Below are 13,640 nucleotides of genomic sequence, written 5' to 3'. Positions count from 1 at the left end.
TATATATATATATATATACACACACACAGTGCCTTGCGAAAGTATTCGGCCCCCTTGAACTTTGCGACCTTTTGCCACATTTCAGGCTTCAAACATAAAGATATAAAACTGTAATTTTTTGCGAAGAATCAACAACAAGTGGGAAACAATCATGAAGTGGAATGAAATTTATTGGATATTTCAAACTTTTTTTAACAAATCAAAAACTGAAAAATTGGGCGTGCAAAATTATTCGGCCCCTTTACTTTCAGTGCAGCAAACTCTCTCCAGAAGTTCAGTGAAGATCTCTGAATGATCCAATGTTGACCTAAATGACTAATGATGATAAATAGAATCCACCTGCGTGTAATCAAGTCTCCGTATAAATGCACCTGCACTGTGATAGTCTCAGAGGTCCGTTTAAAGCGCAGAGAGCATAATGAAGAACAAGGAACACACCAGGCAGGTCCGAGATACTGTTGTGGAGAAGTTTAAAGCCGGATTTGGATGCAAAAAGATTTCCCAAGCTTTAAACATCCAAAGGAGCACTGTGCAAGCGATAATATTGAAATGGAAGGAGTATCAGACCACTGCAAATCTACCAAGACCTGGCCGTCCCTCTAAACTTTCAGCTCATACAAGGAGAAGACGGATCAGAGATGCAGCCAAGAGGCCCATGATCACTCTGGAGAAACTGCAGAGATCTACAGCTGAGGTGGGAGACTCTGTCTATAGGACAACAATCAGTTGTATACTGCACAAATCTGGCCTTTCTGGAAGAGTGGCAAGAAGAAAAAAAGTGTCGTTTAATGTTTGCCACAAGCCACCTGGGAGACACACCAAACATGTAGAAGAAGTGCTCTGGTCAGATGAAACCAAAATTGAACTTTTTGGCAACAATGTAAAACGTTATGTTTGCCATAAAAGCAGCACAGCTCATCACCCTGAACACACCATCCCCACTGTCAAACATGGTGGTGGCAGCATCATGGTTTGGGCCTGCTTTTCTTCAGAAGGGACAGGGAAGATGGTTAAAATTGATGGGAAGATGGATGGAGCCAAATACAGGACCATTCTGGAAGAAAACCTGATGGAGTCTGCAAAAGACCTGAGACTGGGACGGAGATTTGTCTTCCAACAAGACAATGATCCAAAACATAAAGCAAAATCTACAATGGAATGGTTCAAAAATAAACATATCCAGGTGTTAGAATGGCCAAGTCAAAGTCCAGACCTGAATCCAAATGAGAATCTGTGGAAAGAACTGAAAACTGCTGTTCACAAACGCTCTCCATCCAACCTCACTGAGCTCGAGCTGTTCTGCAGGAGGAATGGTCAAAAATTTCAGTCTCTCGATGTGCAAAACTGATAGAGACATACCCCAAGCGACTTACAGCTGAAATCGCAGCAAAAGGTGGCGCAACAAAGTATTAACTTAAGGGGGCCGAATAATTTTGCACGCCCAATATTTAAGTTTTTGATTTGTTAAAAAAGTTTGAAATATCCAATAAATGTCATTCCACTTCATGATTGTGTCCCACTTGTTGTTGATTCTTCACAAAAAATACAGTTTTATATCTTTATGTTTGAAGCCTGAAATGTGGCAAAAGGTCGCAAAGTTCAAAGGGGCTGAATAGTTGTAGTGTTTAGACGTCTCTCAATTCAGCTTCAGCTTGCTGTATTCTTGTTCTAATTCTTTACACTTTCCATTGCTCAGTTGCCATCTTTCTCCTTTATTCGTATTGTCACTTCAATAGCTCCAATTCCCATGGTTCCTCTCTTTCTGACTTACTGGCAGATCCATATCTTGTCCACGTTTGCTGTAATATAACCGTTTTTTTGTACCAGTGCTTTGACAAATACAGTCAAACCAAAATGTATTCAGACACCTTCAACATTTTTTGACATTATCAGTTTATTTGCTATAGTGTCAGAAATTGTAATAAGGTACGACAATAATTCAGAGTTAAACTGTAATATGAAAATACATTTATATTAATGTCAGGTAACTGATAGAAAGTTATGTAATGGATTACAATCAATCAGTCAGCTGTTCAATTTAAGTGCACAATTAGATGATACCAATTTAGATCAACCAATGGTAAAGCAATGCTTCATTTTGTACAGTCTGTGGTATAAAGCGTAGCATTAAGCAATTAAAGATAAAAAACACTTCAGCAAAACATGGTCAGGTCAAAGTGTCTGAATAAGTTTGATCCCAAATTTGTATACATCTTACTGGTAGGCACTGTATAAAGAATTTTTGGGTATAATACATCACATTTTACTTTATTTTGCTATCCTCAGTTACATTAATGAACTACAGGTCCTCAAAAAATTAGCATATTGTGATAAAGTTCATTATTTTCCGTAATGTAATGATAAAAATTGAACTTTCATATATTTTAGATTCATTGCACACCAACTGAAATATTTCAGGTCTTTTATTGTTTTATTACTGATGATTTTGGCAAACAGCTCATGAAAACCCAACATTCCTGTCTCAACAAATTAGCATATCATGAAAAGGTTCTCTAAACGAGCTCTTAACCTAATCATCTGAATCAACTAATTAACTCTAAACACCTGCAAAAGATTCCTGAGGCTTTTAAAAACTCCCAGCCTGGTTCATTACTCAAAACCGCAATCATGGGTAAGACTGCCGACCTGACTGCTGTCCAGAAGGCCATCATTGACACCTCAAGCGAGAGGGTAAGACACAGAAAGAAATCTCTGAACGAATAGGCTGTTCCCAGAGTGCTGTATCAAGGCACCTCAGTGGGAAGTCTGTGGGAAGGAAAAAGTGTGGCAGAAAACACTGCACAACGAGAAGAGGTGACCGGACCCTGAGGAAGATTGTGGAGAAGGACCGATTCCAGACCTTGGGGGACCTGTGGAAGCAGTGGGGACTGAGTCTGGAGTAGAAACATCCAGAGCCGCCGTGCACAGGCGTGTGCAGGAAATGGGCTACAGGTGCCGCATTCCCCAGGTCAAGCCACGTTTGGGCTACAGAGAAGCAGCACTGGACTGTTGCTCAGTGGTCCAAAGTACTTTTTTCAGATGAAAGCAAATTTGGCATGTCATTCGGAAATCGAGGTGCCAGAGTCTGGAGGAAGACTGGGGAGAAGGAAATGCCAAAATGCCTGAAGTCCAGTGTCAAGTACCCACAGTCAGTGATGGTCTGGGGTGCCATGTCAGCTGCTGGTGTTGGTCCACTGTGTTTTATCAAGGGCAGGGTCAATGCAGCTAGCTATCAGGAGATTTTGGAGCACTTCATGCTTCCATCTGCTGAAAAGCTTTATGGAGATGAAGATTTGGTTTTTCAGCACGACCTGGCACCTGCTCACAGTGCCAAAACCACTGGTAAATGGTTTACTGACCATGGTATTACTGTGCTCAATTGGCCTGCCAACTCTCCTGACCTGAACCCCATAGAGAATCTGTGGGATATTGTGAAGAGAAAGTTGAGAGACGCAAGACCCAACACTCTGGATGAGCTTAAGGCCGCTATCGAAGCATCCTGGGCCTCCATAACACCTCAGCAGTGCCACAGGCTGATCGCCTCCATGCCACGCTGCACTGAAGCAGTCATTTCTGCAAAAGGATTCCCCACCAAGTATTGAGTGCATAACTGAACATAACTATTTGAAGGTTGACTTTTTTGTATTAAAAACACTTTTCTTTTATTGGTCGGATGAAATATGCTATTTTTTTGAGACATGAATTTTGGGTTTTCATGAGCTGTATGCCAAAATCATCAGTATTAAAACAATAAAAGACCTGAAATATTTCAGTTGGTGTGCAATGAATCTAAAATATATGAAAGTGTAATTTGTATCATTACATTATGGAAAATAATGAACTTTATCACTATATGCTATTTTTTTGAGAAGGACCTGTATAGTGTCCTGCACACACTAGTAAAAAAATTATCTGGTGTCTGAGTAGTTTTTGATTTGACTACACAGTGCTTTAGAGCCCCCTGCTGGTGCTCCGCATGTACTGTATATAAATGGAGGTACCAGCAGGGGGCTCCAAAGCACTGTGTATATTATATGAATTGGAGCTGTCAAATCGATTAGTCTCAATTAAATTGAATCAAATCCAAAATAAAGGTGTGTTTACATTGTGTGTACTGTGTATAATTATTATCTAGGCCTATATATAAATACACTCATTTGTGTCTATATTTATATAATTCATATTATATATATATATATATATATATATATATATATATATATATACATACATACATACATACATACATACATACATACATACATACATACATACATACACACACACACACAGCTCGAAAAAATTTAGACCACTTATTCATTTTTTCCAGACATATATATGTATATACACACTAACTTTTATTGTGGATTTGTTTTTATTTTAGTTGAGATTAATCGATTTTACAGCTTTGACACACACACACACACACACACACACACACACACACACACATACATATATATCCACCCATAGATTACATACTTCTCTCTAAGAAGAATCTCTCCTGCAGGGGGGAAAAATGGATCATCGTTTCCAGAGAAATATGAAGCATCACAGCTGTTTTTATAACAATGATAATAATAAATGTTTCTTGATCATCAACTCATATCAGAATGATTTCTGGAGGATCATGTGACACTGAAGACTGGAGTAATGATGCTGAACATTCAGCTTTGATCACAGGAATAAATTACATTTTACAATATATTCACTTAGAAAATGGTTGTTATAAAGTAAAAAAAATAATGATAATAATTCACAATATCACAATGTTTTATTTATTTAGTAAATGGAGTCTTGGTGAGCAGAATAGACTTCTTTAAAAAATGTTCTGACCCCAAACCTTTCAACTGTATTTAGATGTAATATTGGGTCCTAAAGATTTTCTATTTTTAATATTTTGTAAAGGAATATTCTGGGTTGCATACACTTGTCAAAAAACAAAAGACTGATAGCACTATTTTACAGTCCTGTTCTCCATGAACATTATATGTACTTAGTATAACTGCTTATTAAAGGAACTCTTTTGGGACTTTAGCGTATTCACCGTATCCCCCAGAGTTAGATAAGTCCATAAATACCATTCTCATCTCCGTCTGTGCCGTACCTCTGTCAGACGCTCCCACAGCTAGCCTAGCTTAGCACAAACACTGGAGGTTATGATAAAAGGCTTCATCTAGCCTTTTCCAATTTACATGTTGTGATGTGTATTGTTACATTGTGTACTAAGACCGACGGAAAATGAAAAGTTGCAATTTTCTTGATCGATATGGCTAGGAACTATACTCTCAGTTCCTTGATTATTACGCAGGAATGAGCGTGTAGTTCCTAGCCATATCGCAACTTTTCTTTTCCAATCGCAAATGTTGTTGTTTTTAACCGAGAAGCTTTGGGTCTTCTTTGGAAGCAGTGATGTTCCTGTGAAGGAAACCTGACCCGAATCTCTCCTAAACGTATCTGTAGTGTTTCGTATAAGCTCAGTGGTATTGATGGTTCTTCGACAATCTTCTCTTTCAGGTGGAGGCGCTGGAGGTGGACGCTCACGGTCAGAGCAGTGCGTCCTGGATCCTGGACTCCAAAGACCCCAAACGCACCGTCAGCACCAAGTACGAGACCACCATATTCTGATTGGACGTTCCTCTCCTCCACGTCCCGCCCCCCCTCACACCTTTTCCTTTTGCTCTGTGCCTTCACTCTCTAGATAGACTCTGACCTCCCCTTGCCGACATGACCGAACTCCTTCCTCCTCGCTCTCCTCCACACGGAAGCCACCTATCCATTCACCTTCTTCTTCTCTCCGTCTGTCTCGCACAGTCCCGAAGCCTAGTTCTGCTCTGGCTGTCCAACAACCCTCTCCTGAGGCCTTAGTCGGCTGAAACAATCCTCCAATCTCGCTCGAACTAACGCGTTTCCCACCGTCCTCACGGTTTTCTGTCCTGACGTAGCCCTTTAAGTTCGTGCAGGTAATGGCGCCCACTTTCAGGAGCCTGTAGTCGTATCGTAACTGGCCCGAAACCAAAGTATAAGAGGACCAGAACATCTCATCAGTACTGTCATTTAACCTTCTTGTCTCAAACCTGAAGAAACTAACATTTCCTACTCCATTCTGCTCAAAGGACTCTACCTCCATCCTTCACACTGACAGGTTTATTCCTCTTAACTAGTTTTTCTTTCTCTTCCTCCCTTCTGTGGTGCTCGTCTCTGCCAGGCGTCGGCCGCAATGAGACACTGATGAAGACTTCCTCTTCCTCCTCTTCAGTTTGAGCTTAAACGCCTGGACTTCACTAAACGTAGCATCAAATCAAAAAAGCACCGCCAAGGATGACGTTAAAGGCACTTTCCATGATTATGGTACATTTTGGAGTCTTGTCATTTTTTTAAGCAATAAAGGCACATTACATATGATGAAAAATAACACTGCATGGACAGCTGTATCCAACAGTTCAAATAGCAGTGTTTTAATTAACTTAAAGCATATCTTACCTATTAATTATGTTAATTAATTACCTTAAAAACATATTTAGTTATCCCACAATTGAGTGCAGTGTTTTAGGTATTTAAAAAATCATTTGGACCTTTTCTACAGCATTATGGGTATTTAATTTTCTGTTTTTTAAGCAAATTATTATTGACTGTGTTTGCCAACTTCAACTGTTCAACCCTGTTACCAAAGGTACTGTAAGAAACAATAATTAAACAGATTTCTTTAACTTATGGTAAGTTTATGAATAACCACAAACCAAAAACTCACCAGGACTTACTGAGTGAGGCTTTTTTTATTTTTATAATTGTATTATATTTTTGAAGCACACACACCACAAAAATCTGTTTTTTAAACTATTCAGACATGTCCCAACAGTTAGGAAGTCATATAAAAAATAGTAATATTAATATAATAATCTTATAATAAGCATATAATAATTAGTTTGACCTCCTGAGGTGGAGGGACAAAGTTTTATGAAGGTTAAGCACCTCCTTTCCTTTGCTACAAAGCAAAAAAAAGACTTATTGTTTAAAGGATATTTCACCCAAGAATTTATATTCTGTCAACAATTTCGCACTCCATGCCGTTGCAAACCCCCAAGGTTTATCGTGATTATCGTTATCGCGATTAAAATATGATTAATTGTGCAGCCCTAATGTCTGTACTACCTGACTATGGTCTGAAAGTGGTAGTTGCGTATACTGTCAATGGAGGGACAGAAATCACTCAGATTTCATCAAAAAGATCTTCATTTGTGAAGTCTTATGGGTTTGGAAATGACATGAGGGTGAGTAACTCATGACAGAATATTCATTTTTGTGGGAACTAACTCTTTACATTTTGCTCACCGTGATTTTACTAAGACAGACATGCTCCTGGAACGACCTTGTTGTCTGAAAATGTTGTCCTACCCCCGAAACCTAACCCTACCCATAAGTTATCCCTAAAATCAGAGGGAAATGATGGTGAATAACACTGCTGTAGAAGCACCTAACCCTGGGTGTAAGTCTAAACTTGACATATACGGTAAACTTGTCCCACAAATCTGATTGGTTCTTTCAGGATAAACAAAGATGTTGATCTAGGAACGCTGCACTTGTTGAAATCAGGTTCACCTTAAGGGTCAAGCCCCAATCTGTGCCCTTTTTCATGGAAAGTGCGAGTAGGTTATCAGATGTGAAGCATTGTTTGCAGATCCTTTAGCTTACTGTACTGGCATCTAAAAATGTTATTATGGACTGTGAGGACTAGATGGCTCATTATTAGTCCTATTATGTTACTATGCACATCTAAACGATGATACTCTCCATCCTAACATACCGACGGGACACTAGACAGCCGGCAAAAGCTTCCTTAAGTACATTAGAAGGTAATTGAATTGGGATTGAAGTACCTCACTGTAAAGGCAATTTTTCTGCCAGTATATCGATTTGCGTTTAGCACTGTGACATGATGTGTTGTCTTTAGTCTGAGTTAACAGACCAGGCTGGGCCTAAATGTCTAAACCAACCAGATCGCCAGATCAAAATGTGTCTGATGTCAAGGAATCAAAGTAAAATGATGGACTGCTCATTGTAGACTTGATCAGGTGGTACATGCACAAGCAGATAAAAATCGGTGTTGTAGCAAACGTGTGTTCGTCCAAGATCAAATGCCATTGAGGGTTAGAAATGCTGTTTTGTCTTTTTCTTGTCTTAGGGATTTAAAGGTGGAATTATGCTCATATATTCTTCACAAGCCTTAAAGATTCTCATGCAATCATGCATTTACAAATATGTATCAGGGGGAAAACGAAATGTCACTGCATATATCATGATTATATGGAAGCCCATCCGCCACAAAAATAAAAAAAATGCTTTGGTAAATCAAAAGTTGACCTCATGATCTCATAATTTCAGCTTTGATATCATATTTATGAGGTAGTATGCAATAATTGTGTAGAGTCGAAATTGTTGAAACTGATGTACTAACTTCGACTAATCAAAAGTATTTTGACTTACTAAATCATAAATGATATGAAAAGCTGAAATCATGTTCTCAAAGAGTTGAAATTGAGCGAAATGTAACTTTTATCTCATGATTTACTTTTTAATCTCTTAATTATCTTATGAATATGAACTTAAAATCTTGTAATTTCCATTTATCCAAGCATTTTTTTTGTGTGTGTGGCAGAAATTAGCTTTCATATGACGACACACTGGCAGCCAGTATTATTTGTTCAATCCTTTTACAGTAAGAACAGTTATAGAGAGATGAGTATAAAGGATAAAGTTGTGTTTATTGACCTATGATCAGCATCTTGTCTCGTCTAAAATCTCCCTGTATTACCTGCTGCTCTCTCTCTCTTTATCCTGAAAGGAATCTCGCAATCTTTCCCTTTACGTCCATCTGCTTCTTCCTCCGTGCATTATTAAGTTCTCTCCTCAAAATCCCATCCCTTTGGACCCCAAGGGCTAGCATCGATCAGAGTCCGACATTTTAAGTGCGCTCTCAATCGCAAAATCCTTTCAGTGCACTGAAACGATCGCTTCCCTAAAAAGTCCCACAATGCACGGCGAAAACCAGGGAGACATTTTTGAGAACCGACAACTTCTATTTAAATATTATTAAAAGATTTTGTTAGCATATTGGGTAATTGTGTGTTTTATTTGTGAAGACGCAGTGAAACATGCCAAATTGCGCTACTTTCATGATTTATCAAATTTTTTATGTGGTTTAGATGCAATAATATTTTGAGTTTCTATTTATTAAACCAATTTGCTTTATTGTATCAATTTGTATTTGTATTATCTTTTTAAAATAATAAACATTTTTAAGTTAAACCAACAATATTTTTTTACAGTGTAGACATGACAGATTAATTATGTACAGTAATCATCTGAGAACGTTTGCGTGGAGACACATGAAGCTAGCAGGAAATATTTTGCCTCAGACAACGGTCAGTTATACTTTGTTTCAGCCATTAAACGTACAAAATACACAATCTGTTCAGAGTCAAGTATTTTACAGAGCTGTGTAGAAAAATTATTACCTCTCGCAAAGAAATAATGAAAGAAGAAAACCATGTGAGTTTCAAAATCTGCTCCGATGACTAGAATGGTGATTTACTACGTGATTTTCAATTAAATCTGTCCAACTTGTCTGCAGACCGGCTCTGACATTCAGCAACTCCTGCAGTCTTTAAATCTGCGCAACAAATCTGTTCTTAAATTTATGATCGGTTAGCAAGCTAACTAAAAACTCAATGAATAATATACAAAGAGAACAATATACACTCACCTAAAGGATTATTAGGAACACCTGCTCAATTTCTCATTAAAGCAATCATCGAATCAACCAATCACATGGCAGTTGCTTCAATGTATTTAGGGGTGTGGTCCTCGCCCAGACAATCTCCTGAACTCCAAACTGAATATCAGAATGGGAAAGAAAGGTGATTTAAGCAATTTTGAGCGTGGCATGGTTGTTGGTGCCAGACGGGCCGGTCTGAGTATTTAACAGTCTGCTCAGTTACTGGGATTTTCACGCACAACCATTTCTAGGGTTTAGAAAGAATGGTGTGAAAAGGGAAAAACATCCAGTATGAGGCAGTCCTGTGGGCGGAAATGCCTTGTTGATGCGAGAGGTCAGAGGAGAATGGGCCGACTGATTCAAGCTGATAGAAGAGCAACTTTGACTGAAATAATCACTCGTTACAACCGAGGTATGCAGCAAAGCATTTGTGAAGCCACAACACACACAACCTTGAGGCGGATGGGCGACAACAGCAGAAGACCCCACCGGGTACCACTCATCTCCACTGCAAAGAGGAAAAAGAGGCTACAATTTGCACAAGCTCACCAAAATTGGACAGTTGAAGACTGGAAAAATGTTGCCTGGTCTGATGAGTCTCGATTTCTGTTGGGACATTCAGATGGTAGAGTCAGAATTTGGCGTAAACAGAATGAGAACATGGATCCATCATGCCTTGTTACCACTGTGCAGGCTGGTGGTGGTGGTGTAATGGTGTGGGGATGTTTTCTTGGCACACTTTAGGCCCTTTAGTGGCAATTGGGCATCGTTTAAATGCCACAGCCTACCTGAGCATTGTTTCTGACCATGTCCATCCCTTTATGACCACCATGTACCCATCCTCTGATGGCTACTTCCAGCAGGATAATGCACCATGTCACAAAGCTCGAATCATTTCAAATTGGTTCACCAGATTCACCATTCAAAACAGTCACCAGATCTCAACCCAATAGAGCATCTTTGGGATGTGGTGGAACGGGAGCTTCATGCCCTGGATGTGCATCCCACAAATCTCCATCAACTGCAAGATGCTATCCTATCAATATGGGCCAACATTTCTAAAGAATGCTTTCAGCACCTTGTTGAATCAATGGCACGTAGAATTAAGGCAGTTCTGAAGGCGAAAGGGGGTCAAACACAGTATTAGTGTGGTGTTCCTAATAATCCTTTAGGTGAGTGTAGTTTATAGTGTATATGTATTGAAGTCACCATCATTAGTATCCCATTTTAATCTGATGTATTTCTGAGTGAAACAGGATATTCAGCAAGAATATTATTGATTATTCAGTTGGCTGGGACTGGGCAGCACATACATCAGCTAATGATAATGAATGATTTAGTGCTTTCTATTGATTTAAAACAAAAATTAACTGGATTAATAAACAAAATTTCCTGTGATTATTCATGATTAATCTCAATTAAAAGACATAAAGGCAATATTTTAAATATTTGCATCTTTTTAGGAATGAAGGCCAGTATCGCTGATGCTAATTCTGCTACTGATGTCTCTATGAATATGATTCCTCTACCCCAACCCAATTTTAAACATTAATTATAGCCATTCAACATTACAGTGCAATTCAATAACTGAATAATCCATCGGTTACATGTTTTAACATTTATTATGCCTCAAAAATATAACAACTTTAAGTTGAAGTGAACTTAAAACAATTTTCACATAAACCCATTATAATAAATGTCATATTTACCCGTGGCCAGAAATATACAGAAATTGAATGAAGCTATCAAACAGTCTGCACTGCATAAATGATAAATTAAATATGGATTAATGCTGCTTATTAAAGCTAAAATGTTCTCTGCCACCTTTGTTCTTTGATTGACATTAATGACAGACATCACAGTAACTGGTTTATTAGGCTGCTGTCACTTTAAGATCTGCCGCCGCCGAACATGACTGACGCGCTGTCACGCGCATCTCATTTTTAAGTTAATTTAAGATATTATTTAACTAATATAAGGTGCACTTATGAGAATACTCTCTGATTCTGGTTTGTGCGCATAATACTGGCGCACGTCTTTCTGTGCGTTGTGTGTGTCACACAGACAGGACATTCACAGACAGCTCGTTCTCTTTTGTCTTGTCGCGCTTGAATGGTTTAAAAGCATTTGCATGAATAAGAGCGTGATCATGTGATGTTACGCTTGCCAAAGAATGAAAAAAAAAAAAGCTGCTTTTAAATATTTTCAATGCGTTAAACTGGAAAAATTAAACCATGCGTTAACGCGTTAGCTTTAATATGATTTCTAAATAAAATATCCTAAATATATTCAAAAAGGCTAAAATATCATTAGCCAGTGCACTCTTTAGGGTCTAAAGCGGGGAAGATTTTGTGGGGGAAAGTGATTGTTACAGCATGTTTCTTTTCTCACCTCTTCTTTTCTCATATGCGTTGTAAATGGTATTAGCGTGTTAACTAGATCCCACATTTTATTTGTTTGATTTGTTTTAATCCCTGTGTGTGTATGTCTCCCTTTAGCTGACCAGTGTGTCGGATGCCAAACAGAAAGGAATGTTGGGATGCCAATGACAACATGACTGTGGATGAAACATCACTTGTATTTTGTGTGTGTGTGTGTGTTTATATAGTTATATGTAAGTGTGGGAACACTACCTACGCCTGCTGTGAACTGCTTCCATTCAGCTCTGGGTTTTCACCTTAAACACACGAGCCAAACACAGACAATAACGTCCCGTCCGCGGCTCTGCTCGCACACTGTTTTAGCACTCCCACACTTCACAAAACCCTTGAAAAACATCTTGCTTTCATCAGATTTCAGACGTGTTCAAAGACTTATAAACACGCAGCAGTCGCTGTATTCTCGCGCGATAACAAGATCCAGTGTTGACGTTTGTCTCGGCTTTGATTTCTGTCAAGTTTTCTTTTCCTTTCATTGTGAAGCGCCAGTCTTCACACTCCTGTTTCGTCTGTGCTTGTGTCGTCTAAACTGATGGTCTTTCATCTCACAAATAAAGCTTTCATTTTGTCTGATAACTTTGAAAACAAAACCAGTAAGTTAGAAACACTGTTTCGAGTTCAGCAAAACACTGATTTAGAGAGTTCAGTCTTGTCTTTTGATGTCAAACTCAGTTGAGATGTTTGATTCTTACCGCCAGTGTTTCAAGTCGGGTGACCGGCAGGCTTTCAAGCTAAACAATATTGGCAAGACAATTCAAACATAAGGAATGTGAACTACGGTACGAGTTTCAATAGGAAAAGTTCAAAATGGGAGATACTCTGTGTTGTGACGTCTTATGGTACACTATTACGATTAGTTAATAACTTTATGATGGCATGAGAACGGTACAGTCCAGGTCTTGGTACTTGTAGTGGCTTTTACACGTATACTGTGATTTCTAATACAAAATGATGGCGTTAATGTGACACTACAAACAACAGCGAGTTGTTTTTATGTGTAGTTTCTTAATGGAACTGTTTGTCTCCTTTCTTTTAATGTTTAAGTTGCAGAAAGCAGGGTATGATGAAAAAATAATAATGAAAAGTTTTAAATTTGCATATTCATCCGTCATTGAAAAAACCTGTGCTTATATTTTGTGTAGATAATGATACAGAAATATGAGTTTAGATGGGGAATATTCCTATGTGCATTTAGCCCTAGTTTACAATGGATTTTAAGTCTGGTACTTTTTTTAAATTTTGTTTTTCTTCATTTTTAACATACGTTAAAAATGTCTACAGTGCTAAATACAAGCAGGTGCTAATGCTAGCACCTGTAACAGCCGCAGTGTTTGCACAACTAATCACATTAGCGAATACAACGGTGACAGTTCGGCTCATATTCATGGCTAAATGATTAAAATATAAACAATATTGGATTGTAAAGT

At 38.4% G+C, this 13,640-nt stretch overlaps 1 protein-coding gene across 2 annotated transcripts in view; it reads left to right on the top strand.

Moving 5' to 3' along the window:
• The window catches only part of LOC137078978 (ankyrin repeat and SAM domain-containing protein 1A-like), a 65,217-nt gene extending 55,233 nt beyond the window's left edge, over nucleotides 1-9,984 (top strand). For both annotated transcript variants that reach the window (XM_067446856.1, XM_067446857.1), the window contains one exon: nucleotides 5,518-9,984. In XM_067446856.1, the coding sequence (XP_067302957.1) occupies nucleotides 5,518-5,628 (111 nt within the window). In that variant the 3' untranslated portion in view covers nucleotides 5,629-9,984. The remainder of the gene's footprint in view (nucleotides 1-5,517) is intronic.
• Nucleotides 9,985-13,640: the final 3,656 nt, after the last annotated feature.

The sequence above is a fragment of the Pseudorasbora parva genome, chromosome 6, assembly GCF_024679245.1.
Source record: "Pseudorasbora parva isolate DD20220531a chromosome 6, ASM2467924v1, whole genome shotgun sequence".
In the NCBI taxonomy this organism is placed as follows: Eukaryota; Metazoa; Chordata; class Actinopteri; order Cypriniformes; family Gobionidae; genus Pseudorasbora; species Pseudorasbora parva.
Note: the sequence above shows the minus strand (reverse complement) of the source record. Positions and strands in the feature narration are given on the sequence as shown.